Source organism: Peromyscus californicus, unplaced genomic scaffold, assembly GCF_007827085.1.
Source record: "Peromyscus californicus insignis strain IS unplaced genomic scaffold, ASM782708v3 Scaffold_9__1_contigs__length_137607984, whole genome shotgun sequence".
Taxonomy (NCBI): Eukaryota; Metazoa; Chordata; class Mammalia; order Rodentia; family Cricetidae; genus Peromyscus; species Peromyscus californicus.
Genome location: NW_026294617.1, coordinates 70,288,682 through 70,316,207, shown reverse-complemented (window position 1 = coordinate 70,316,207; position 27,526 = coordinate 70,288,682). Strand labels below are relative to the sequence as shown.

General features: G+C 45.0%; 2 protein-coding genes and 1 pseudogene across 2 annotated transcripts; 2 read left to right on the top strand and 1 right to left on the bottom strand.

Moving 5' to 3' along the window:
- The first annotated feature begins 798 nt into the window (after nucleotides 1-798).
- Nucleotides 799-3,318, top strand: LOC128106603 (aminoacyl tRNA synthase complex-interacting multifunctional protein 1-like; annotated as a pseudogene).
- Nucleotides 3,319-4,548: 1,230 nt separating this feature from the next.
- On the top strand, nucleotides 4,549-6,735 carry LOC128106311 (protein S100-A9-like). Its single transcript, XM_052731724.1, has 2 exons — nucleotides 4,549-4,724; nucleotides 6,426-6,735. Exons 1-2 carry the CDS (start codon nucleotides 4,572-4,574, stop codon nucleotides 6,612-6,614), a joined length of 342 nt encoding a protein of 113 aa, XP_052587684.1. The 5' UTR covers nucleotides 4,549-4,571; the 3' UTR covers nucleotides 6,615-6,735.
- A 17,765-nt stretch (nucleotides 6,736-24,500) lies between these two features.
- S100a8 (S100 calcium binding protein A8) lies at nucleotides 24,501-25,510 on the bottom strand. The gene is made up of 3 exons (XM_052731880.1): nucleotides 25,467-25,510; nucleotides 24,858-25,019; nucleotides 24,501-24,695 (listed from the first exon to the last, which is right to left on the bottom strand). Exons 2-3 carry the CDS (start codon nucleotides 24,996-24,998, stop codon nucleotides 24,567-24,569), a joined length of 270 nt encoding a protein of 89 aa, XP_052587840.1. The 5' UTR covers nucleotides 24,999-25,019; nucleotides 25,467-25,510; the 3' UTR covers nucleotides 24,501-24,566.
- Nucleotides 25,511-27,526: the final 2,016 nt, after the last annotated feature.

Sequence of the window (27,526 nt, the reverse complement as noted above, 5' to 3'; positions counted from 1 at the left end):
ACATTTCAGTACAAGTAAAATACCACCACATCTCATGGCAAAATACCAAGGATGTGAAGCATCAAGCTAACATCTTCTCTCTAGAACCTACCAGTCCTGTTGAAATATTTCCAAATGAGAATTACCTATATGAATGCCAGGACACAGAATTAAAAGAACAATCATAATTTTCATCAAAGAATTCGAGGCATTTAAAGAAGGCACGAAGAAGCAGCTTGGTGGAATTAAGGAGAAAGAACTGAGGGAGAACACACACCTGAGTGGTGCCCAGGGAAAGAAAAACGAGAAGCAGAAGGAAACAAAAGAGACAACACAGGAATTGAGAATGGAACTCAATAGAAGAGGACGCAAGCTGAAATGAAAGTGGAATTGAAAAACCCAATAACTCCACCAGAAAACTCAAAGGAAAGCCACCCAAGTCAAATGAAGCAAGCAGAAGACAGAATATCAGGACTCAAAGATAAAGTAGGGGATCTAGACCAAATAAGCAAAGAATATGGGGGGGAAAAAAAACAGGAAATATAGAATACCATGAAAAGAAACCAAACCTTCAAAATGGGCATAGATGAGGGAGAGGAATCCCAAGCCAATGGCATAAAGCAATTGTCAGCAAGATCATAGAAGATAATTTCCCCAAAGTAAGGAAAGACACACCCATACAGATACAAAAGGCACACAGAACACCAACTAGACAACACCAGAAAAGGAAACCCCCACAGCACATCACAGTTCAAACATAACAAAGAAAGTGTAGTGGTACCCTGCTGAGGCTGCTCCAGAGCAGAAGTTGGCTGCTTCATGATTTTCTGCCGATTCTGGGCCAAGATGGCAACCAACGCTGCTGTAACAGAAAGGGGCAGAGACGGATCAGATCACAGCATACCTCGAGCAGCAGGTTGCTCCTCAAGGAGAAAGCAGTTTTGCAGGCAACTTTGAGAGAAGAAAAGAAACTTCGAGTTGAAAATGCTAAACTGAAAACAAACAGAACTAAAGCAAGAGCTAATCGGGCAGAAATTCAAACTGGAACGATGTAAATACGGGTCCCACCTGGTACCCCGCTGCAAGCTAAGTCTGCGGTTTCTCGAAGTGTGCTACAGTCCACACTGTTAACAACCGCCTCTTCTGGTGCAGAAGAGCAGATTAAAGGAGGAGGAGGAGAAGAAGAAAAGAAGGTGAAAGAGAAAACTGAAATTAAAGGAGAGAAAGGGGAGAAGAGGCCGCTGTTAGCAGCAGCAAGTGCTGACTCTAAGCTCAGAGATGTACAGCGACTAGATCTTCGAATTGGTTCTATCATGACTGCCAAGAAACACCCCGATGCAGAGTCGTTGTATGTAGAGGCAGATGTGGGAGAAGCGACCCCCCACCCCCGAGAACAGTTTCCAGTGCACTGGTGAATCGTGTTCCTCAAGAACAGATGCAAAATCAAACGGTGATTTTTAATTTGTAATCGGAAGCCAGCAAACATGCAGGCAGTATTGTCTCAAGCCATGGAGATGTGTGTGCTGGTCCACCAGAGAAAGTGGAGATTCTGGCCCCTCCCAATAGGTCTGTTCCTGGAGATGGAATTATTTTCATGCTTTCCCTGGAGAGCCTGCCAAGAAGCTGAACCCTAAGAAGAAGATCTGGGAGCAGATCCAGCCTGACCTACACACCAATGATGAGTGTGTGGTCACATACAAAGGGGCTCCATTTGAGGTGAAAGGGATGGGAGTCTGCAGGGCCCAAACCGTGGCCAATAGTGGAATTAAACAAGACAAGTGCTCTGTTACTGAAAGACATTGGAGAAACCTTAATATCAATAAAAAGGAGTATATTTGTCACTTTCATTTAAAAAAAAAAAAGGTGTGGGCTGGAGAGATGGCTCAGAGGTTAAGAGCACTGGCTGTTCTTCCAGAGGTCCTGAGTTCAATTCCCAGCAACCACATGGTGGCTCACAGCCATCTACAATGAGATCTGGTGCCCTCTTCTGGCCTGCAGGCTGAACACTCACTGCATACATGATAAATAAATAAATCTTTAAAAAAAAAAAAGAAGGTGTATTAAAAACTTAAAAAAAAAACTACAAGTCCACACATAAAGCAAAACCCATCAGAGTGACAGCTGATTTTCCAATGGGAATTTTGGACACCAGAGGAGCCAAGACATTCCAAGTCCTAAAAGATTATGACAGCCAGCCTAGAATAATACACCCAGCAAAACTATCTGCCAACCGCTGAGGAAATATCAGTGAGATTACATCGAATTAATATGCTTCTGAAAAGCAAAGGAAACAGCAGTGAAGTAGCAGTCTTCATAGTGAGAGGAAATATTTGCCAGCTACTCATCTAACAAGGGATATACAAAAAAGTGGAACAACTAACTATCAAAAGGACAGATAATCCAGTCGGAAACTGGGCAAATTCACTGAACAGACATTTTTACAGATGAGCAAGTACAAACAGCCAATAAATGTATGACAGATATTCATATCACTACCCATTTCAGAACTGCAAATCAAAACTCCTAATTCCATCTCACCTCAATCACAGAAAATACCATCAAGAAAACGAGCAACAGCCAAGCATGGTGGCACACGCCTTTAATCCCAGCACTCTGGAGGCAAAGGCAGGTGGATCTTTGTGAGTTCAAGGCCAGCCTAGTCTACATAGGGAACTCCAAGCCAGCCAAAGCTACAGAGTAAAACCCTGTCTCAAAAAAGTAAGCCAACAAGAAACAAAAGAGGCAAAAAAAAAAAAAAGAAGTGTTGGAATGAATACGAACAAAGGGAAACTTGCTGGGAATGTAACTTAATCCAGTCACCATGAAAATCAGCATGGAGGTTCTTTGTGAAGATACCATATAGCCCAGCCTTGCTATTCCTGATATATAGCCAAAGGAATCAAAGTCATCAAACAATAGACATACCCGTACATCTATGTTCATTGTGGAATTATTCACTATAGTCAAGATATACAAGAAGCCTAGGTGCCCTTCAATAGATCAATGGATAAAGAGAATGTGGTATACACACACAAGCAAACTTTATTCAACCATAAAGAAGAATTAAGTGTACCATTTACAAGAAAAATAGTTGGAACTAGAGGTTACACAAACTAGACCCACAAGAAAAGCATTGCATGTTCTCTCCCATATGTGAAGATGAAGGGTGAGAGAAACAAGACAGGAAAGGGACTGTGGGTGGAACCCATGCTGCTGCCCAGTCTGCGGCCCCTGGTAGGCTACTAAAGAAACTTTGCTTTCTGACTCATGATCTAAAGGATGAGTTGATGAACCACTGCCCCCAGAAAAGAATGTGAAAGAGGACTGTCGGAAAAGTAGAAGGAGTGAAAGGAATAGAGAAAGGGGGATAAGAAAAGGGAATAGAGGGAAATTTTTTATCAAAGTACATTATATGCATTATAAAAATGTTAAAATGAAACCCATTGCTTTATGTAATTAATATAGGTTAATAATCATTTTTAAAACAGCTGTCTTCTAGGATGTAAGTTCCTAGGGGACATGAGTGACAGCTGGAGCAGGATTTGGAAGAGTGACACAGAGAGCCCTGGAGTCACACTTGTACTGATGATAGATCCTCACTCAGATGCAAGAAGGGAACGTAGTAGTAAATGCCTTTAAACACGAGCTGGGGTATCTGAGTTCAGTCCCTGCAAGGTCACAGGCCAGCTAAAAAAGGTCTTGTTCAGGTCCCCTTCTGGACAACAGATTCATATACGGTGGGAAAGAGTTGCCACCTCTGAGGATGCTCCCAACACTAATTCCACTCAAGAACTTCATGACAACCCCTCACCCTTCCCAATGGGAGCAGGAAAACACAGGAGAAGGCTCAGTCCCCCATAAACTCAGGGGACAGAGTGTCCACATAGCAAACAAAGACAGAGCGAGATGACCATTATGGATCCCCTAACACCCTTTGTATATTACAAGTCGGGACAGGGTAGTGAGGAGTGTCAGAGGTGTGGCAGGCAGGCTGTCTTGCTTAAGATGGGCATGGGGGGTTGGACAGAAGGGAAGTGGGCCAACTAACCAGTTTCCTCCCAAACAAGCTCCAGGGCTGGGAATTTTGAAAGAAAAAAAAAAAAGCAAAAAGAGTTGTGTGAACATTTCCTGCTCCACCCAGCTCCCTCACTGGCAGGGTTACCACACTGCTCACCTGTGAAGCAATCTTTCCCAGGGATGACCATGTGTCTAGCAAGGGGCTGCCTATAAATACTGGGCTTGCTCTGCTCTTGCCAAACACGCCGTAGCTCTTTAGCTTTGGTAAGTGAACTTCATCTTCTCCGGAGAAGAGCCTGCCTGCTAGATCTTTCATTCCTTCCCTTGGCCAACTTTCTTCCAAGCCCTCCTCTAGAAGCCCTCCTTGGCTGACCCTATCCATTTTATATCTTTATATAAGAGTGTTGGACTATAAAATATTTTGCCTTTTTACATTCCGTACTGTTCTTTTTATTTTGTGTTTCCCCTCCCTTTCCGTCTGACAGTGGCCAGAGACCAGGCCAGGGAGGCTGGATGCTGATCCTACCCTTTTATTTGTAGTCTTTGTTTTCCTTCTTCCAGAGAGGAGCAGGAAGATGGCCACCAAAACACCATCTGTGATGGAGCGCAACATCAACACCATCATCGACGTCTTCCACCAGCACTCTAGGTTGGGAGGAAACACAGACACCCTGAGCCAGAAGGAATTCAAAAAGATGGTGGAAAATGATCTGGCAAACTTTCTGAAGGTGAGGCTTGGTTGGTAAGGGAGGAGGGTGCACTCTCTACACAGTCAGGGAGACAACCCCACCCTCCACCAGAGGCAGTGGAGTTCTGTCACTAGAGGTAGTCAAAGTTAGACATGTGTCAGGAGATTGTTCAGTTGAACACCTACAATGTGTGGTACCCGATTCTGGGTAGAGGGATGTAGAGATGATTCTGGACTCCGTTATCCCAGGGGTGGTGACACATAACCTTGAGGACACAGATAAACCCAATAGCCTGGGAGTCAGGAGGAGCTGAAGAGTTCTGTGGGTAGTCTGTGCTGGGTACAGCAGGATGGGGTAACTGGCTATGGTTTAAAACAAATTAATAAAAGGACCTCCCCTTGGAGGGGGTAAGACTTTAGCTGAGTCCCTGGTAAAAGACTCACGGGATGTTAAAACAATGAGAATTATGGCAGGTTCAGTCGGTTCCTGGAGAAGGAAGCTGAGACCAATCACCATTTAGAACGGGCTTTATTAGGAGAGAGAGATTCACGATGATGGAGCCATGATCCAGTCTTTAGGTGAGAGAGCATTATATGCATTATGAGGACACTAAAGAAAAGAACATAAAGTGAAAGAAAGGAGAGATGGCCACCATGGACAGCACAGGAGGGAGCCGCCAGGAGGGAGGGAATATGTATGTGCGTCAAAGTCAGAGAAAACCTTTTTTTTTTTTAATAACTTCTCCCCAGGGGAAGTGAGAAGCTTGTCCAAATTACGGTCATCCCATGTGGGCTGGTCCCATACCCCCTTGGGACCAAGGAAAACTGGAGAATTGTCATCGTGGGAGGTATTAGGGACACACATCTCCTCATAAGTGGGCATATCAGGCAGTGGTGCCAGGTAGACCGAGGGTGTACATGAAGCTATGCTGGCAGGTGTCTCCCCTGTGATCCCTCCACGGATTCTAAGCCCTATCTTGACATCCTCTGACAGAAGCAGAGTGATGGGTCAATGGAAACTAGGACATCAAACACGAGCTACTCAGGTTGTGGGAGGGGGCGTTGCTTACTCAAGGTGTCCCAGCAACTGAGTGGAAGACTTGCAGCCAGCTCATGCATCAGCTGCCAAATCTTGATCCTTCCCCTTTATCTGAATCTTCCCCCACACTTTATCACACCCTTTGGGGTCAGCAGAGCATGGTTTGGCCCTTAAAGATCCCATGGTTTCCTGGGTGTCTCCCCCACCAAGCCTAAATAAACTTTACCAACTAGTTAGCTCCAAGGAAAGGACTGGAGTGGGGACAACTGAGAGGCTGAGAGGAGTGGGAGGGGGTACACAATCCTCCAAATCAGATTCAGATTTACACCCCCTCTCTTCTCCTCCCAGCCTCCATAACCTGTAAAAATGATCTACCTTTTAGACGGCCATTTCCCATTTCTATCTATAAAGTAGTTATAAAGATGAATGAGAGATGTTTCTAGACTTACTAATTGCTTGACCTTCTATAGAGTGGAGTCCTAGTGTCCAAGGCAGAGGGCTGTCTGGGGAACAAATTAGAAAGTGTTTATACATGTTTAGCATCTGCTCCATCATGAACACTCAGTACATTATTTTTATTTCTAAACCTAAACGCTGGGGCCAAATTTTCCTATGCGTTTACCATCTAGTCACTCATTGTGTTCCAGGGTCCTCTTCCCTGGCTACCCTCAGCTCTAACAGTCTCCTCTATTTCACCCACAGGAGGAGAAAAAGGATGTAAAATTCATAAAGGACATCATGGAGGACCTGGACACAAACCAGGACAAGGAGCTGAACTTTGAGGAGTTTGTGATGCTGGTAGCAAAGCTGGTCTTTGCCACCCATGAGAAGATGCATGAGGGACACCCACGTGGGAAAGATCACAGCCATGGTTTAGGCTTTGGGAAGTAATTAGGAGACCAGCCACCTTGCACCTGGCCAAACAAGGCAAAAGAGAATGTCTTATCAAATGGCCTTGGTTATGGGGTTGGGAAACGATAAAAAAAAATAAAGTCTTTATCCATTCCAGTGATCTGCATGTTGTTTCTGCCTCCTTCGTGCCTGTCCTTCCCAGGGGTCCGAGTGATAAACAGCTCTGCCCTTGTCTGAAGCTCAAGCCCTCCATTTAATCATAAGAAGAAAAAAAAAAAAAGAGCCAGCAACCTGTGTCCATCTGAACCACTGAGGCTTACCTCCCTCACCATGTCTCTATCTTTGATGTTAGGCCTTACCTCTCAGATCATAGTCCCTCTGTCCAGTTTGTCAAATGGCTCTTGTCACTGTAGAAAACCAAAACGTGTGGTCCCTTCCCCAGACGTCTTCCTGCCTACTTCTCTTATTGCTGTATTCTCCTGCCCCCCCTCCCCGTCTCTCCTGATTCCCATCCCCCTCCTCTCTCTCCTTCCCCTTTGGAAAGTCTTCCCCAAATGGACCTAAACTGTTCCATGTCTGGGGAGCTGTACTGAGTAAGGATATATGGAACACAGGCAGACACATACAAACTCTTTACTGGATACAAGAGGGCATGCAACTCTCCCAATAGACATAGAATCCTAAGTGTGTGTGCTGATGGGTTGCTGTGGTCCTCACATGGATGAAATTGGCAGTTACCCCCAAGTCTACCATGGTTGAAGCGAGATGGTGTGGTGAAAACACTCACTTGCCAGTAAAGGCGATAAGCTCCCCTGGCTCTTCATTTCAAATTCCCTGGTTCCTATACAGGGCTTGGACTTGGTTCACAGAGCCTGTGGAGCCTGATACTTGAAATCATAAGCTACAAGGTCAAGATGATCTCCACAGGATGGAGGAAGCTCTTCCAGTCCCTAGTCAGTGGCCAAGAGTTCAGGCCAGCAAGGACAAAGGCTCCAGTTTGTGAATCCTGTTCCATCTCCCTCGGGGCTGCTGTCACTGTCCCTACTCCATTCAGCCTCTGCATTCCCATCTAAGAGTCAAAGTCTTGGTTATGACTAAACAAGAAAGGTTAGAAAAGCCTAGAGCCATAAGATGCTGGAAGCAGAGGTTCGCACACAGAGGAAGCAGAGCCATCGTGGCAAATGACTAATTGAGGCAGCTTTGAGGCCACACCAACTACTTAGAGACTTGGCCTCTGGTAAAGGGCAGACAGGATGGACATTCCTAGTGTCGAGAGTGCTTCTCTTGTCTCATGTCTCTGTGTACTCTGAGTGTGGGTGGCCATTCTAGAATCCAGGCCAATAACTCAGAGCAACCCAGTTTTGCAGAGTCCCTTAGGATTTTCTGTAAATAGCAGTCATGGTGACTGAGTCCCCTCCTTCCCAGTAGGAAAAAAAAAAACTGGTCTGTTTAATAAAGGGAAAGAGCTCCTCTCAGATCTAGACCTGTCTTCATGAGTGTTACTGTTTTCAATACAAAACCACAGCTCTCATCTCTAGGGAGTAAGAGACAGTTTATTCTGGAGTCATGTTGAGTGACCATGGCTGGGAACGCAGATTTGAGCTACTCCAAATTCTGTGTTCCAAAGTGGAAGTAGTTCCCTGAAGTTTCAGTTTTATAAAACAAAGGAGATCATAAATAGCTGTGTCTAAATCTGATCTAGGTCCTGTGTGGATCAGGAAGTCTCTAGAGTTTTGGAACAAAATTAATTTCCTTATCCATTTACTTTTGGGGCCACTGGTTCTTTCAGGATACATTAATTGGATACTTACTGAGTGCTAGGCACTCCAGAATACCCCAAGGAGCCACTGCACTGAGTAAGGCTTGGCCAGGAGCCCCAAGGTCTGTAGGGAAGACCAAAGAGGACCTTGGGTCTTCTGGTATGAAAAGGGAAAAGTCAAGGGATGTGACACTAGGTGGGACCTTGAGGCTGGAATGGCACCCATCTGTAGAGTTGTCTCCCCAGAGGGGAGGTGGCTTTTCTCCAATATCAGAATTTGCCAATACATCTACTACTACCCTTAAAAAACTGAATTGCAACCTGAGATGGTCAGTCTTAGCTGGTGAAGTGCACTCAAATGTTTCTGAGAACTGTTTTCATTTTCTCTTTTCCTTTTTCCTACCTTCTTTCTAAAACAAAAACAAAACCAAAACAAAGGGGAAAAAAACAGTATCTTGCTGTGTAACCCAGGCAAGCCTCAGACTTGCTGTGGTCCTCCTGCCTTAGCTTCCTGAGCACTGGGATTTTTACAGGTAAGCCACCAAGCCTAGCTAGAAGGAGTGAGAACCAACAGGCACTGAGGCTAAGAGCAGCAGACATCTCAGGACAGACACAAGAATGCTTCAGAAGAAGACCTGGGTGTGGCCTGTGCAAGACATATGGGGGAAAGAGGTGAAAGTTACCGAGACAAACAGGACAGATAGGGAACCAAGGAGTTCACTCTTCAGTTGGGAGAGCAAAGGGCAGACACAGCAAAGGATGCGGGAAAGGGAATTCTAGCATCATAGTTGTGCTGTGGACATGTAATGCCAAGGTTTATGGGATAGACTAGGGGTAACAGGAGGCCACAGGCACATGGCCTGTTAGGAGGCGGTGACAACAGCATCGTCTGGCTGAGAGCTTAATAGACCCTGTCGTGGTTCCACTCAAAACACGCCTATTTGGTCAGAAGATAGAATGTTCCTCAGTTAGAGATGGTACAACATGAAGGTCCTGTTGAGATGAGCCTGATAGCAATGACAGGGAACAGACACTGTGACTCTCATCCAGACTATCAAACTACCGAAACAATGCACCCCAAAATGGGAAATTTCCCAGGAATCCCATACTGCGAGAAGGAAACTGTCCCAGCCACAGGGGGACTCTGTGTGTAGGAGAGAGATTTTACACTGCTAACAACTCGTCATACTGCCTTACAGAATGAGACTGAAGCCCAGGGCAGGACCACATCGAGACCTGTGTGCTGAGATGTGCACATCCTCTTCCTGTTATTTAAATTTGAATCTCACTTTGGGGCCCAGAACATGGACTTGGGTGTTCGCTGGGACCCCTTATCCCTCTTTGCAATGTGGCCACGTTGAACGAATCTCTTCTTGCTGCTTTCCAATATCAACGTGACCCTTCTGATTGGCTTATCGAGGAGGGGCAGCAGAACCTGGCTCAGGCTCAGATTACCACCCTAAGTTTGATACTCTGGATGAGTAAATTACTGTCATTTTGTCCCGTTTGCCAAGACCTTGCGGGGAAGAGGCCTCTGTTTTGAGCAGTCCAGTGAGGCAATCTTACACAACCCCAGAACCCAACCTCAGAGTCCTGCTCACCCCACCTCCCAGAGTTGCTTAAAATTTATATTTTAGAAAGCACCGTGTCATGAATTTTGACATTCCAATTACCAAGACAAGAGCAGGAATGATGTAACGGTTGCTCAAGTTTCTTAGGCTCATGTTTGTCTCAAGACCAGGTGGACTTGGCCCTGTTAGAGATATCCCCCTCAAGAGACAGAGAAACAGGCCCCAGGAGAGAAACTGTGGGCCTCTCACAGGTTTCTCTCCCTTTCTATTGCCCATTCTCCAGTGTTTGCCTTCACAGCTGGAAACTGCAGGTGCAGACCCCACAGCAGGACTCAGGGAGCTGGACAGCAGGGGCAGGACAGCAGGGGCAGGACAGCAGGGGCAGGACAGCAGGAGCAGGACAGCAGGGGCAGGCACAGCAGGGGTAGGACAGCAGGGGGGCATGATCCCCAGGGCCCAGAGCCTAGGGCAGCCCCACATTAATGTCAGTCTCTTTCTCTCTCTCTCTCTCTCTCTCTCTCTCTCTCTCTCTCTCTCTCTCTCTCTCTCTCCTCCAATCGCACCTCTTTTTCCCTCTGTCTTCTCTGTTTTTTTCTCAGAGCACCATCTCACTCCACTGCTTTCTGACATCCTACACTCCCTAGTGAAATGCAACCCTCTGCTGTGAGGGTGCGGGCGGGGGGGGGGGTCTTTGTAAAGTCCTTATGATCATATCTAACCATGAACAACTTCAAGCACAGGATTTAGCTCCCAAGTCTCCTCATAACAGAGAAAGGGACAAATCACCAGAGGGAAATCCAGTTATGTGTCACTTAAAAGTATTGGATGATTGGCTGTTGTGTGAACATCATAGAGTGTGTCTGATACAGAAGAAACTCAAAGTAACAGAATTGATGTCATGATAGATTTACCAATAGATTCGCTTAGGACACATTAAATCACACAACATAGAATTTAACTAAGGGAGTGCTGCCTCCTAAACACCCCAAAGATGATTAGTCTTCCCACCAGGCCTGTTAGAGCTAAACAAAATTTAGGATGCTAGGATATAAATGTTTGTTCACCAGGACTGACCAGATGTTTCATCCATCCCCAAAGAACACACCACTGACAGGCAGCTCAAGGGGGCACCCACAGAGTTACAATGACCATCAAGTCCTGGTCTGCCATTAAGATCCCTTTTTCCCTATCAGGAAAAATATAGTTCTACCTGGTGGGCAAGATGGAGCTGCGTGACAACTATCCAAAGTGAACAGCTCTGGTGTGCTTAAGAAATAATTCAGTAGCCAGGCAGTGATGGTGCACACCTTTAATCCCAGCACTCGAGAGGCAGAGCCAGGCAGTTCTCTGTGAGTTCAAGACCAGCCTGGTCTACAAAGTGAGATCCAGGACAGGCACCAAAACTACACAGAGAAACCTTGTCTCAAAAAAAGAAAGAAAGAGAGAGTGGGGGAGGGAGAGAGGGGGGAAAGGAGAGAGAGAGGGAGAGAGAGAGAGAGAGAGAGAGAGAGAGAGAGAGAGAGAGAGAAAAGGAAGGAAGGAAGGAAAGAAAGAAGGAAGAAAAAAGAAAGAAAGAAAGAAAGAAAGAAAGAAAAAAAGAAAGAAAGAAAGAAAGAAAGAAAGAAAGAAAGAAAGAAAGAAAGAAAGAAAGAAAGAAAGAAAGAAAGGATTCAGCTTTGTTGTGTAAATTTCCCAACTGCCCAAGTGGCCAGACTTGCAGTCTCCTGTGTCTGTTCAAATTGTCCAAAGTAGGACCTGGGGCTGGGACTTAATGGAGACTGGAGGATGGCAGTGGACATAAAATGCATGAGCCTCAGGTGTACTTAAGTTAGGAATAATTTCTGTTCAGGACTGCCTCTACCTTGGGCATTAGTCACAGTCGGCTGGGAGTTGTTTGTTTTGTTTTGTTTTTATGTAAAGAGTATTTCCTTTATTAATCTCTAAGTGTGCAGAGTGATTTATCATGGGGAAAGCCAATTATTTTTATAACATGCTAACACAGAGGTGGCACATACCAGTCACTCGATCTGGCCTTATCTTGCAATTGAGAAGCTTCCCAAATATGAAATGCATACAGCTGTTGCTGGTGAAACACTGTATTATTTTTCAGTAAATGGGTTTTTTATCTTTTTCTAATTTTTTATGTGTTTGAGTGTTTTTCCTGCATGCATGTCTGTGCATCACATGTGTGCCTGGTGCTATTTATTGAACACCAGAAGAGGGCATCTGGAACTGGAGCTGCAGACAGTTGTGAGCTGCCGTGTGGGTGCTGGGAGTCAAACTTACATCCTCTGGAAGAACAGCCAGGGCTTTGAATCATGGAGCCACCTCTCCAGCCCCTCAGTAAATAATTTTTGTAAATAGGAGGAGCACATTTTAAAATAATGAGTAATAATACATACATAAACCAGTAACACAGTCATTTGTTAAAATGACCAAGTATCATGTACAGTTTATAGTTGAGTGTGTTATACTTTTATCTGACTAGCAATGTGGTGATTCTATTTATACTAGCATCACCAGAAACACACACAAGTGAGGCCTTATACCTTACACACATTACTCATCACTGAACCACAGATTTTTAGCTCCATCATATGGAGTCTTCTGGGACCACTGTCCTATACGCTGTCTGCCATTGATCAGACATCATTATGACTGTTCTTAAACGAGTTGGGAGAAGTTCGCAATCAATGCTGAGGCCTAGGTAGAGGAGTCCATACCACATCAAGGCCTGTGGGAACTTTATGTGATGTGAGTCATCTGCTGACCATCTCCCACACTCCCTAGTACTATCCAAAGCATCTTTCCTGTGTTCAGTGTCAGCTCTTCCTTCCTTCTGCCAGAGCATAGTGACTCCATTCAAGGAAACCAACATCCATTGATTACTCACCCATTCTCCAGAGTCAGCCACTAATGCAAGAGGCTGCTATTGACACTGGCTGTCAACAAAGCATATAAGGTCCCTGCTCTCAGGGAGAGTGAAATATCACCCAGGAGGACAAATATGTAGCCTAGGCCATTTCAGTGGGTTATGAGTCCTGCTGAGAAAACAAAGGAGGAAGATGAGGTCAAGTAACTGCTAGATGAGATCCTGCTACAGAGAGAATAATTGGCACGAGACCCAAGTGAGAACCGACTGTCTCCATAAGAATGTATTCAAATGCATTGGAGAATGGAGAGGGGTTTACCCAGGCAGGTGGCATGATTTGATTTTTGTGTAGTGATCACGGGAGCTGCTTCATGAAAGGCAGATTTGGGAACTCCAGAGTAAAGACTGGGAGGGCACTTGGGGAGTTATTGCATAGGCTCACTGAATGCTAGAACCCATACATCTAATGGAGGCAGGGTGACAGACAACCAAATACACATTCTCAACAACGGCTTGTGGGCAAACACAAGGAGAACTGGGTGGTGAACACAAGATAGCCCGGAAACTCAGAAGAAGATCGTCTCTGTGTTCTTGACTGGGATGCGGCAAGGTGAAGAAAGGTTTCCTCAGACTGAGTTCTGGAGGGATAGGTGCTGCATTTCTGCATGCCCAGTGCTATGTCAGACAATGTGAGAAATCACCCTTTGTGATTTCAATAGTTTAGCTTGCTTTCTTTCAACTGTGAAGGCTTCTTGTGTTGGCCAAGTCAAGATCATGGTGGTTCCCAAGCAGTCTCATGTAGGGGCCTGTGGCTATTCTTCCACTGAATCCAGAACTTTTTGCTGGCTTCCAAGTCTGTGGCCTGCAGGTCAGCTTAGCTTGTACTGTACAAAAAGCCTGCCTGGAATGTCCCCGTGAAGGGCAAGAGACTAAATACTCAGCACTGAGAACCATGTGGATGGTAATGCAATAGCAGATCTACTTCAGCCCAAAATACAGTATCAGCCCCAAAGTGACAGATCAAGTGACAGACTGTGACTTCCAGCACCCTCCAATGGCAAAGTAGCCACCTACAGTCACAATCTTGTGGAACTCTAAGTAATAACCAAAGTAAAGGCACTTAATCCTCAACGCACAAACGTGAATTATGAGAAAAAAGCAAGTGAGAGCGAGCGAGCAACACTAGACAAGAGATTTTCATAAGGCTTTAGGTTAAAAAAAAAACTCTGTGATTCACTTGAAAATGACTGAAGGACCGTGCTCAAGAACAACATCCAATCTGGGGCTTCGATTCAACAATGGCTGCCCGGGTTTTACTTACAACATCTCACCCTGGTGCCAGTTTGAAGCCTCTTGCACGGCCACTCACCTATACCCAAGTTCTCCGAAAGTTCTCAGACAAGCGCCGAGACCCAGTTTCTAAGTTCAGCTCCACCCTTGTTTCCCATCAAAGGCCAAAACAGCAAGTCTCACTTCTGGGAAGTGAAGGACACGGAGAGGCACTTGCTGAATGTTTACCGCAACAACAACAACAACAAAAAATGATGAAGACATTAAAAACAATCCAAGTGAACTTGCAGTCCCAGAAGGGCAGAGGCTTCAGCTGAAAGCTAAGGAAACCTGAATGAAAGGAATGTTTAAAATAACGTGTCAGTGGGGACTGATCCATTTGAGCAAATGTAATACATGTTAAACAACACAAGAAACCAAGCACAGGTAGGTGGGACCTGTCTACAGTGCCTTCTTAATTTTTGTATAAATCTACAAGAATCTCCATTAGTTAAGAAATAAGGAGGTTTGGGGCACTTACAACACACCAGACACCACCTTGCAAAAACGCCTTCTTTAACCCATGAATCAGCCTCTGGGCTGGGGTTGGCCAAATGTCTATTTTGCAATGAAGAATGAGTTTGGAGAAGTGAAGTAACTTTTTCAAGTGTCAAACTTACCTGTCTTCAAAACCTTTGCTGTTATAAAACTCCCTAAAACCAGGGTAAGTTTTTATTTCAGAAAATAATACCATCTCAACCTTTTTTTTAAATGATTTTTGTAAGACATAGACATTCTTCTGTCAGATCCAATCTTTAATTCTTCCCCTAGTATTTATCTTAATACAGTTAATTTCCAATTTTCCCTTTAAAAACCCTGTCCTCCTAGACAGGCTTGAGTCATTGCTCTCTTTAGATGTCTAAGTAGTTGACTGCTCACTTCAGTCCTATTTCTTCTGGATGCCTATTCTAAATTCTTTGAATATGTTCTAGCAAATTACACTTTGTGAATTAAATGACACGCATAATTATTGCATTTTGTACATACCTAATTCGATTTTTTAAGTCTCCATTTAAGGTATCTGTTTTGCAGATCAGAAAAGGAGGAAGCTGGGCGGTGGTGGCGCACGCCTTAAATCCCAGCACTCGGGAGGCAGAGGCAGGCGGATCTCTGTGAGTTCGAGGCCAGCCTGGACTACAGAGTGAGTTCCAGGAAAGGCGCAAAGCTACACAGAGAAACCCTGTCTCGAAAAACCAAAAAAAAAAAAAAAAAAAAAAAGAAAAGGAGGAAACATAATTGTGTGGTGCTCTGAAATGTTTTTAAACTACAAATAAAATTGACTAAACAAAAGAATTCTATAGGTCACTGTGGGAAAAGCCCTATGCCAAGTTCTTGAACAAACTGGCATCAATGGCTGCCCTGTGAGACTTTAGAACTGAAGGAGGCCATACACTTTCCTCAGCAATAACACTGAGGTCACCGTGATAAAGAAGAGCAAGGTGCTGAAGTCAGCCAATGAGATGCATGGCTGCATTCCGGGGGCAAGGTTCTCGCCAAAATATACGCCCTGTCGATGAGAAGCCATGGGAAGTACTGGGACTCACTTGGAGCTAGACATATCTGAAGTTCTGGCTACTTTGTCACTTACAGGAAGCTAGTAAGACAGAACTCTCTCACAGGTTTAAGCAAAGCTTGAACCAACAACAGGAAACTAGAATTCATGGCAAGCCGGTCCCTCAGAACCACCCAAAGCAGATGGAGTTCCATCTGCATGTGCCCCAGGATGCATAGGAACTGAGAGTCTCCAAAAGCATTCCTTGGGTTTTACACACAAAGAACACCGAGGTCACTAGGTCAGGACGTCATATGGGGACCAATCCCTCCACTCAGGGCAAAGCAAGTTAATTCCATGTGCCCTCAGACTTCCCTGGATCTGATGACCAAGGTTTATCTCTCAGATCCACGTTACACCTGGCCTAACAGAGCTCTCAGTGCTTAATTGTGGAGCCAAAGTCAGAACACAATTCCCTAGACCAGGAAGTTCCTACAACAGACAGAATGACTGGACCAGGAGCAATGAGCTTTTCCAAAATCCCATCTATCCAGGTAGGAAACTACTACAAGAAGCCAAAGAGGGCTCTTTAGCAGTTCCATTGTTTGTAACCAATAGGGGGACTTATTACAATAGGTTTGTAACCTGCTTCTGGATTTCTCCCACTGTTTCTCTACAATACCTAAGAAATTTACCCATGTACAGCAGGAAGTTGTTGTAGTAACAAAATGTGACCATATTCTGCAGCAGAGAATCAGCATGTTCTGATACCTAATAAGTTCAGTGAGTCGATGGTCCTAAACAGACGAGGTGGTAGTATAGATATCTCCAGTAGAGTCAATGACAGGTTGGATACCGCTTTCCCAGGGCATGTGTGACTATGCCAGGTATGAGGACACATGCAGAATAGAGTCATCTGTGGGTTTGTTCCTGGAAGGATGTCTCTGGCAACCATGTGATGTCAGACTGTCAACCATCCTGGTTCAGATCATTTTGCCCAAATGTCTCTGGATGCAAAATCCCAAACAACATGTTCCACCTGAGTGTGACCAGCACCCCACAAAAGAATATATAAGCCAACCTGGCACTTGCAACTTCCGTCGGGGAATTCTCATTTCTAAGAGTCTCTAGTCCAAAGCCATGACCTGGGTAGTGGGGTAAGACTGCACAGCATGCTTACCTTACACACCATTGGCAATGTGTAAACCTGTCTAACTTTATGTCCATGTTCCAGGTAAACTTTATTGAGCTGTGCTTTTCCAGTCAGATTGCAGATAGCTGTCAGAATTGCCACCTGACTGACGGCGGACTGCAGGTATGCTAGTAAAGCATGGGGGATGCTCCACATGGGGAGTGACTAAGCCAACAATGCTTTGGATTTCAGAGAAGACTGGAAGGAAGGTTCCTCCATCTGGGGAAGAGTGGGGAAACTCCCAAGAGTTTATAGAAATCAAAATGCCAAATTTCTTCTTCCGTCTGCAGGAAATTATCATTGTCTGGAAGATTGGTCACACCAGGAAAGACTCACCAGGACTTCAGGCCCTGAGGCATCGTGGGTGGAGTCCTGGGCAGAAGAGAGAGCCCCAGAGACAAGTTCATTGGCACCTGCTTGGCACCCTGGGCAGCAGAAGCACTGAAGAGAGAAGATAGAAAAAAGCTAGAGAGGCAAGCAGAGGGAGGGAGGGAAGCTTGGCCCTGTCCACTCGCAAGAAGGGAGCACTGCACACATTATCAGCCTCTTCCACCCATGATGAGCATGGGTCTGCTCCTTGCTCTGTACTTGCCAGACTAGTTAACAGCTGTTCAAGTTTCTTAACCTCTCTGGGTCTCTTCATAAGTAAAATGGAAATCAGAATTCCTTCTCTCACAGGTTCTTATGAGAAGAAACACATGAATTACATCGCCGTTGTGTCTCAAGCAAAAGTGAGAACTTACCAACAAGTACAGAAGGGCTATGTCAAAATTGTTCTTTAATTCTTTAGCCAAAGAACCGTCAAAGTTTTGTTTTTGTTTTTTTGTGTTTTTTTTTTTTTTTTTTTTTTTGCTAAAAAATGGCTGGACAAATATTCAAAAATATGTGAGGACGAAAAACAAATGTCTAAGATTCTTAAGTGAGTCGCTGAGCTTTAAACAAGGTGATGGCCATGACTGTCTGTGGTTAACCATCTTGACCAAGCTGTAAACTACACTGCCCTGTCCAGCAGATAGAGAATACAACCTTATTTATTCGCTGAAACTTTGCACTCAGACATACCTCACAGAACACTTTTCTCAAGTATCAAATGACGACACAGAACAAGACCTACTTTCTTCTAAGATAGGTGGTGATGGCAGGAAATAAGCAGCCACCGTTTGCCTTTTCTCGGGCTGGAAATTACTTTTTTCTTTCACACTATGGCACAGCTGGAACCCAATTAACACCAGTAGCTCGCCTGGCTCTCTTTAACCAATTTGGAGGCCAGCAGGTGAGATGAGGTCTGGACCCAACCAAAATAGTTCATTTCCCAAATAGAATATGTGTGAACGTACCCCACAGAATAAACGCTTGTGCTCAGCTGCTGGAGACTAATTGTCCAATTTCAGACACTCTCTATACCCTTTTGGACCAGTATTACAACCAGGGGGATCTTGGCTGAACTCAGTCTTGGGTGGAGAACCTGGATAGACAGGAAAATTGCAGGCCCCGGAAATCTCAGTGGCCGGATCTGCCTCAATCGGTGAGCCAAGGTCTCCTCTGTGGTTCAAGTGTTGCATGAGGTTTTCTGCCAAGTCACTTTTTCTCAACTTCCTGCTGCCTTGTTCTTCTTCTGCATCTGAGGAAACAGGAAACCAAATCACCGTGCTCCAGGCCACAGGCCCTATCTGACTCTGTCCATTGTTTCTATGATGGGCCTAATGTTGTCCGCTATAATAATCCCAGCCCACCTCCCATGGAGCATCTAGGACCTGTCTCCCTTACCTCATCTTTCCCTGCCCAACCATGAACTTGGAATCCGTTGTTGGTAGCTTTGTGTTAATCTAATTCTTCCCAACTGGTGCCCCATTCACAGGGCAATCTGGGCAACCTTCTTATGGTTCATCTAGGTAGCCTTAGAGAAAGCTAACTCACTAAATCTCAACTAAAGGCAAGCATTATTAAGTGTGCATCCCCCCAAAAAACCTAGTGACAACAAGTCCAAGAGAGAATTTCAAGAGGAATTCAAAGCACTGAGACATGTCCTCCCACCCCATCACACACACACACACACACACACACACACACACACACACACACACACACATACACACACACACACACACACACACATACACACACACACACTCACTCACACACGCACACCACCACCATCACCTCCACCACCCAAGTAAATAGGTTGCTCTCTTCTGTGTATTCTGGGTCTGTTTTCCATACATCATACTCTCTCAGTATTAAGTGGGACCTGGAATGTGTCTTGGTGAACCCAGAACCTCTCCGATCTTTTCCCTGGGCCACTTTGATACTAGCTATTCACTTTTGAACTATGCATTAGAAAAACACATCGCAGAATAACAGGAGTCCGTCTCCAAGTTAGATTATCCTTCTCTGTGCATTACACAGTGTGTTCCACGCTCCTGCCTTAGGAGGGTGATGAAAGAAGGTATCCATTCATAAAACTGAAATAAGCACTTTACTCCATACCTCTCAGTTCTCTGTTAGGTTTTAGGGAGGGAGTAGAGAAGGTTGGAGAGAAAGGCATGGAGTCTAATTGACTCCTCCTTCATGCAAAAGATTTATTAACAGTATAGAGGGGATCTGAAGAAAAATCTTAACTCCACCCCCACCAAACAAAGCAAGGTGTGTCTTCTTTTAAGATTCTTAGGAGAAGGAAGAGGTAGAGGGAGGGAAGGTACTATGCTACAAGGAAATAGGTAAAGTTCCTTCGTGTAACCAAATTAGATTGAAAGGGCCTTATTCACCCTATGATCTGGGTCAGCAGCAAGTTCCTGGAAAGTCCAGATTTGTGGGTGAATGGCAGAATGGAGAATTTCACAGAACAATGGGCCTGGTTGATATGTGTGTGACACATGGGATGTATAGGACTGGTTAATGCATGACAGTGAGACAGACATGACAGTAGTCATGCTGCCTCTGACCCTGGGCGGTAGGGAGGCTGGCTGTGTTCTTGTCAGCCCCCTCTGTGGAGGGCCTAGCTACCTGGAAGACCTGTTTCTCTGCCTGTGTGACTTGGCATTTCCACTTCCTATTCTGTGACTATACTCCCATACCTATTTAGTTCCAATCTTTACTCTTAACACACTGCCCACTATTTGCACAAATATGTTGCTAATAACCAACTGGTTATTGATTGAAACGTTGGTAAATAAGAAGCACTTCTGTTTCTTCTACATTTGCATTTAATGTCTACTACAAGCGGTAAGTCTAGTGCTCAAAAATGAGTCATCTTACTGGCAGCCAGGTAAGTATCTCATAATACTTTACTGGCCTTTAGGGAATTGCACATCCTTGTGAATCCCTGTGTAATTGGTCTCTCCTCTCCTACTATTGGGCATGAAACACATCCATATTCTCCAAAGAACCCTCACCTGGCCATCTCAGGGTCAGTTCCTTTCTTCAGCTCAGCTCAGGGACCCGGTACAATAACTGTCTAAGCAGGGTAACTGCCCAAGAAGGGTCCCTGCTGTGATCATACAGTAGCTAGGTGGCTACTTCAGGGCAGACAGACTTCAAGTCGGTGTCATCCTCCCAGGGATCAGGACACCTTAAGCTTCCAAAGCAAGATCAGGAAGGGCTGTGGGCAGCAGGTAGAAACCGATCTAACCCTTGGGAACACAGTTCTTCCCAAAGGCTCTACCCAACTATCCAAAATACAACCCACAACAGTCCACCTTGTACTACAAAAAGCCAACAGCTAGAACGAGTGTTCTCAAGGTTTTGAAGTCTTTGATACTGTTTTAATTTTATTGTTATCATGAGAGTGTGCGCCTGCATGTGCCACTGTGTGCATGTGGAGGACACTCTGTGAAATCTGTTCTCTCCTCCCTCCTTTACATAGTTTCTGAGCATCCAACTCAGGTTTTCAGGTTTGGTGTAGATCCATCTTTGACACTTTTGAGAATGTGGTAACAGTTGTGAAGGAATATTCCATGCACTCCGTGCATTCAAAATGCAGCATTCCTCTTGAATTCGACTTCAGGGGTATACACCATGTCCACTGGACAAGTCACCAACCCTAATTTGATGATTCTAGTCACAGCTCCCTATCTTCTGCATCACTAACACACAAGTAAGGACAATCAAAAGTTTCCCAAGCCGCAGATCAGAAATCCAGACCAAGGGCTCAACTGGTAAAGTGGTTAGTGCTCAAGCCTGATACCCTGAGTCTAATCCCTGGAACTCATGTAAAGGTGGAAGGTGGAAAGGAGAGAACTAACTCCACCAAGTTGACCTCTGACCTTCATGTATGTTATCATACACACACACTAATAATAATAATATAATAATAATAAACAATGTTTTGGTCTTTCCTGTACCTTTCCCAACCAGCAGGCTTGGCCCTGGTCACACATGCCAGTCCAATCTGGTCAGCTTACCTGACGTTAACCTGCCTTCACCACCTCCAGGCCTTAAGTAGGGTACTCATTCTGTGCTCAGGTACAGTCTGGTGAGTTCCTCAAATCCTAGGCTTTCTGCACCCTCCCTAATCCCAGGATCTAATCCAGGCCATACATCCTGTGACTTGGTCTGCTCAGTCCCACCTGCACTGTTCCAGGCTTTGCTTCAGCTCTGCCCTGACCTGGAGGAAACAGTCAGTCAAGTGAAGGGAAGCCCGTGGAGTAGCAGAGAATCTTGGCCAGCTATATATCTGGTAGTGGGTTAATATCCAGAATATACAAAGAATTAAGAAAACAAGTGATCCAGTTCTTTTTAATGAGCTATGGATCTAAAAAAATTATTCTCAAAAGAAAAAAATTAAAATGGCTAAGAAATATCTCAAAATGTGTTCAAGCTGGCCAGTGGTGGCACATGCCTTTAATCCCAGAACTTGGGAGGCAGAGGCAGGCCCTCTGTGAGTTCGAGGATAGCCTGGTCTACAAAGCTAGTTCTAGGATAGCCAAGGCTACACAAAGAAACCCTGTCTCAAAAAAACCAAAAAAAAAAAAAGTTCAATACCCTTAGCAGTTAGGGAAATGTAAATTTAAACAACTTTGAAATTTCCTCTTACCCTAATCAGAATGGCAAAGATCAACAAAACAACTTAAACTTACAGTGGAAGTGAGGAGGTGGAGAAAGGGGAACACTCATTCCCTGTTCCTGGGAGTACACCACTCACCAGCTCACCACTATGGAAAACAGCGTGGAGTATTCTCAAAAAGCTCAAAGTAGCTCTACCATGTGACTCAGCTATACTCTTGTTGGGGGAGGGGTCCCTGCAGGCCTCTGGATGGCAGAGAAAAGGTCCATGATGAGACAAGAATAAATCTCTGTTCATCCTGACTTAGGTAACCAGTGCTGAACCAAAACTTTAAGAGTCTGACACCAGTCCATTTGTTTTAGTCATATTTAAGCACAGCACAGTTTTGGAGAAAAGGTTTTCTGATAACAATTAACTCAGTCCTGTGAGTACAACAAAGCTCAAGACATGTCTTCATTGAAGCTCTTTACAAAGTACATATGGCTTCTTCTGTAAAGATGGATTCTGTTGACTTAGAAACAATGCTCAAGATAAAGATCTAGGGAGAATGACGGAGGTAATCACAATACCTGTGGGAGTCAGGATTTGACCTGGCCCTAAGACAGCATAGAAGTCACTTAAGCTGTTGTAAAGTACAAGTGACATCTCCTCACATGGATGAGTTTTGTGGCCTAGAGGTAATGCTCAAGGTTTTAGTTGGGGAGTTGGGGAAAGGGGGTCTGGTATAAATAAAACATAAATTCTAGAAGATATGGACAGAGCCTAGTTCATCAAACAGCAAAGGATCACCAGGTTGTAAACTCCATCCATTCCTCGCATTCCAGGAAGAAGACAGGTTAAACATCTCCTTCCTTTGAAGGATGTCAGTGTGTTTAACTTCCCTGGCTTCTCCAATGCTTATCTGTGTACACAAGGACCTTTTGTCCTCTACATACCACTCCTTAACATGTGACCAAAGGACTCCACATCCTACCCAACAGATGCTCACTCAGCCATATCTGTTGCTACTCTAGTCACAATAGCTGGGAAATGGAAACAACCTAAACATCCTTTAACTGAAGAAGGGATAATAAATATGGGGTAAATATACACTATTGAATACAGCAGTAACCAACAACCATCTGCTGGCCCACTCACTAGAAGGGAATTCATGCCGATATTGTAGTCCTGGCCATCTACCTGTGGATGATAGACTCTAGAGGAGAGCCTATGACTGCCATTTTCCTACACCAAATTATTTCTAAATAGTTCTAGATAGTCTTCCTTCCACCCACAGATAAGTGCAGCTCTCATCCCTCACTAAAGCAGCTTGTTTTTGCAGCAGAGAATAGTACAGAAGCCATAATTGGTCAAATGCACACAGAGAATAACTGACATTGGGGTACCCAGCAATAATTGATACATTTGTAACACAACCCCTACACGTAAAGCTCAAGAAACATCCCAGAAGAGGGTTCAGAAATACTGTTAAGAGCCAGATGACTAGAATATCTAGTGATGTGAGATTGTGTCTTCTACGTATGACAGGGAAGCTGCCCCTGTGACATCTCCACAATATGGCTGCCTAAACAAGACCTGAACAATTCTGACACCAACTGGCATGGCGATGTGAGTAGGAGAATAGGGTCTCACCCCTAGATGAAGAGCTTTAGGCAATTAATGACTGCTGAGAGGAACAGTCTTTACCAAGGATGATCCCCCAATTGGTTATCCAATACCAAGTGGTCAGCCCTAAAAACATATACATGAGCAACACTAAGTGAACTCAGCAGGTTGTGTCTACATGTCTAGTCATATGTGTATTTAACAATTATAATTAAGAAAAAAGGCCATGAATTTGAGAGGGAGTGGGGGAATGGCATGGGAGAGGTGGAAGGGGGAGAGGGAAGAGGGGAATGATGTAAATACAGAACACATATGAAATTTAAATTTTTATTTAAAAAATAATGATAAATTTTTAAATTAAAAAAAAAAAAAGAAATCCAGTTCAATGGCTAAGCTCTGGTGAAAGGTCTCTGACTTTCTCCTTTTTCCAGGCCCTAGCAAAATCCACAGATGTAATGATGGGGGAGTTAGCCAGTTCACAGATGACCAGAGTTGTCCTTTGAGCTTCATGAATACACTGACCTATCTACCCATTCCTGTATCGTTTAATTGAGTTTGGAATTTTGGAGTGAAAATGAAGAGGCACTAAGATGTGGGGCCAGATGGGATTCTTCTAGTGCTTAATGTCTGACCAAAGAGCATCCACCTGCCACAGGACAGAGAATCAGTCCTCTTTCTCTCTCTTCCTCCCTCCCTCCCTTCCTCCCTCCCTCTCCCCACTGCTTCTCCTCCACTCCAATATACACACCCTTCGTATCTATCCCATTAACTTCCTAAGGCATTTGACTAGAAACTAAGCTATGTCCCACAGCATCCACTCGCCTACCAACTCTCTATTCCCGAATCTCTCATTTAGGAGCAACCAGTAAAACTGTCAGGTCTAAGTTTTAGACTTTTAAATTTTGTAAATCCTAGAACCACTGGCTCAAACTTCAGAGGCCAAAAGACACTCCGAACGATTTGGGGAGCGGTGAGGAGAGGGACAGCCACTGGCTGGGGGACGACTGGAGAGTCGTAAGCAGTAAGGACAAAACAACAGGCTTCTTCCTTCCAGTTTTCCAACCCTTCCTTCACCCCCAGTAAAGCAGAGACTCAGAAAGGCCTGAGGTACGACAACTTTATTACTCTGTAGACATGTCCAGGGGCCCAGCCCCAGTCTAGGAGCTCTGCTACTTCTTGTGGCTGTCTTCATGGGCGGCCAGGCCCACCTTTATTATCAACACAAGGAACTCCTCGAAGTTAACTGCCTTGTCCATATTGATGTCCAACTCTTTGAATATGGTTTCAGCATTCTTCTTCTGTCAAGAAGAGTGAGAAAGAAAGCCAGACTGTAAAGATTTTAGAGAAAACTAAGCACTGGCTATCTGTAGATGAGCATTGGCTATCTGTAGAAAAAGCAGCATGGAGGACCAGCCATTTCAGCACCATTAGAGAACCCCAAGAATGTAGCACCTCCTCACCTGCATGTACTGAGGACACTCGGTGGTGAGCAACTTCTGCAGATCACCCCTGTAGAGGGCATGCTTATTCCCTTTCACCTCGGAATACTTGTGGTAGACCTCAACCAGGCTTTCCAAGGCCTTCTCTAGATCAGACAGCATTGTAGCTAAAGATTGGCTCACCTGAAAGAAAGGTCCCCAAGGGATGGTGCTGCAGTTACTCACGGCAGAGTGAAGACTGAGTGGCTAGTCACAAGGTTTGTGACCCAAGAAGTAGCTTTGGCCTGGCCTGTACCACCCAGATTACTAAATGGCTCTCTCTCTCTCTCTCTGATGGGAAGAGATAGGATGGAGCATTGGAGGGACTTCAGTACACACACACACACACACACACACACACACACACACACATGAATGTAGCAAACTCCACACAAAACACTGCCTGCCCTTTTCTAATGGACACTGCTCCACTCCTTCCTCATCCTCATTCCACTTCCTTCATCCTCAAGTATTTGATCTGTGCTAAGGACTTCCCCAAGCTTCCTTGCCCTCTCAGAGAAGGCTACTCCATTCCCAACCCTCCCTTAGGGAAGCCTACAGTGGGAGATAGACTCACACAGCTCTACTTACCCGATGTCCCTGAGACGGAGCTGACAGAGGGCATGTGAAGCTAAGTGTCAGCTGCTTTTTATAGCGGAAAGCCTGGCCAGCTGCCCGCAGCCTCAGGATATGGAGACAGAACTCTTCCCTTCTAGAGTTGCCACAACCTCTGTTTCCCAACCGGGCCCATGTGGCAATCACTGAGCACAGTAGGCATTTCTGAGCCTGAGGAAGTGGGAGTGTTGGGACAGGTAAGACATTTACCAGAAAGGAGTGCCCAGCAGGAAGAACCAAGATGGGGCATGGAAATTAGTCCTTTTCTGGGCCCCTGGCACCCCATCCCTGTGTCCAGACAGAGTCCCAGTCTTAGCCCTCCCCTCTCTTGCCATTGCTGATCCTTTGCCTTTGTGTCCAGTCTAGCATCTCTGAAGGTGGGTGTTGCCGTGAGAGTGCAGGTGCACAGAAGACACAGCTTCCATCAGGTCCTCAAAGTACCAAAGACCTCAGAAACATTAACACTGGTCCTAGATACTGGATTTCAGTGCATTTGGAGTACTGCTGTGGGCTTGTATCTGGATGGGTGGGTGGAGTCTTGAAGGGTGCTGAAGTTTTCTTCCCAAGGGTTGGACCAGTTCCTAACTGCCATGACCCTTCTTGATCACTCTGTTCTGGAAGCTAGGGATGTCCTGAGGCGTGGTATGTAAGTGCTAGTCTTCTATCTACCCTGCAGCAGCCACTGGGTCACTGTATGATCACAGGAGAGACCCTTCCACCCTCTCAGAATGATCACTGTGCCTTGGACCTCAGGAGCCTGGGAGGAAGAGAGGGGTCAACTCTAGGATGGTGAGGGGTAGAGTGTTTTGGAGAGTCCATGTGTGTCTCATGCCCAAGGGAAGAAGAGGGGCCATTTCCCAGGAATTCATAGAAGCAATCATCTAGCCCCAGTGACATGCCACTTGAATTAGCTGGCTATCAGGAAGGCAGGGCACTGAGCCAGCCTGTGTACAGATGAGGAAGCTGCAGCCAAGAAATGTGGAGGGAGGCACCTAATTTCCCAGTGCAAGTGTGTCAGAGCTGCGGAGTCCCCAGCATGGCCTGACAAGACCAGGAGACAGTGGGGGAAACTCCTCTCCTCTTTCCTTCCTCTAAGTCCTCAGATACCAGTCCTGTGTCACATCACTCCCAGGCCATCAGAGCTGTGACCGTTGGTCTTGCCTATCAGCTCAATGGAATTCAAAACACCATGAAAACAAATCTCTGGGCATGTCTTTGAGGGACTGTCTAAATCAGATTAATCAAGGGAGGGAGAGCCATCTTAAATGTGGACAGTACTTTCCATAGGCTGAGGTCCCATTGGAGACACACAGGAAGAGCTCAGTAAAGGCATCTTTGCTCTCTGCTTCTTTATGAGGGACACATTGTGACAGCCGCCTCCTCCTTCTGCCATGCATTCCCTGCTCTGACAGACTAAATGCTCTGGAATTGGATGCCCAAATAAACACTTCCTTGAGTATTTTGCCTGGGTTGTTGTTGTTGTTGCTACTGCTGCTGCTGCTGCTACAGTAATGAGCCAAGTAACAGTTTCTTGGAGAAGGGGACAGATTAACCTCTCTCCTTCCAGCTTTCACTGTCCAGGAGATTCTAGTAAGTCACTTCCTTTATAGATGTGTGACCCAGCTTGAGCCAGTTAAACACCCTCTGTGCCTTAGTTACATCAATTACTATAAAGAGATTAAAAGCATAATATATCTTCAACCCACGAAAAGGGAGAAATTACTAGCAAGTATTTGTATCTCATACCAGATTCATATTTAAATAATAGAACCCCAGACATTCAACAGCAACAATAAAACCAGCCTCAAAAGGAAGTGAAAAGAGGATTTAAGTAGACAATTCTCCATACTTTATACAAACAGCCAATTAGCACATGAAATGATGTTCAGCATCATGAATCACTAGGGAAATGCAAGTTGAACTGCAGGATGCCATCTCACATCTGTTAGGATGACGACCATACAAAAATTAAATAAATAAAAATAAGTAGGAAATCACAGGTGTTGCCACAGACGAAGAAAAACTGGAAGCATGCC

What these genes read in the sequence shown, in the direction of transcription:
- LOC128106311 (XM_052731724.1), top strand. Translation starts at nt 4,572, where the DNA reads ATGGCCACCAAAACACCATCTGTGATGGAGCGCAACATCAACACCATC. An exon ending in ATCTGGCAAACTTTCTGAAG is followed by an intron (nt 4,725 to 6,425) that starts GTGAGGCTTGGT and finishes TTTCACCCACAG; the next exon opens with GAGGAGAAAAAGGATGTAAA.
- S100a8 (XM_052731880.1), bottom strand. Translation starts at nt 24,998, where the DNA reads ATGCTGTCTGATCTAGAGAAGGCCTTGGAAAGCCTGGTTGAGGTCTAC. An exon ending in AGTGTCCTCAGTACATGCAG is followed by an intron (nt 24,696 to 24,857) that starts GTGAGGAGGTGC and finishes TCTTCTTGACAG; the next exon opens with AAGAAGAATGCTGAAACCAT.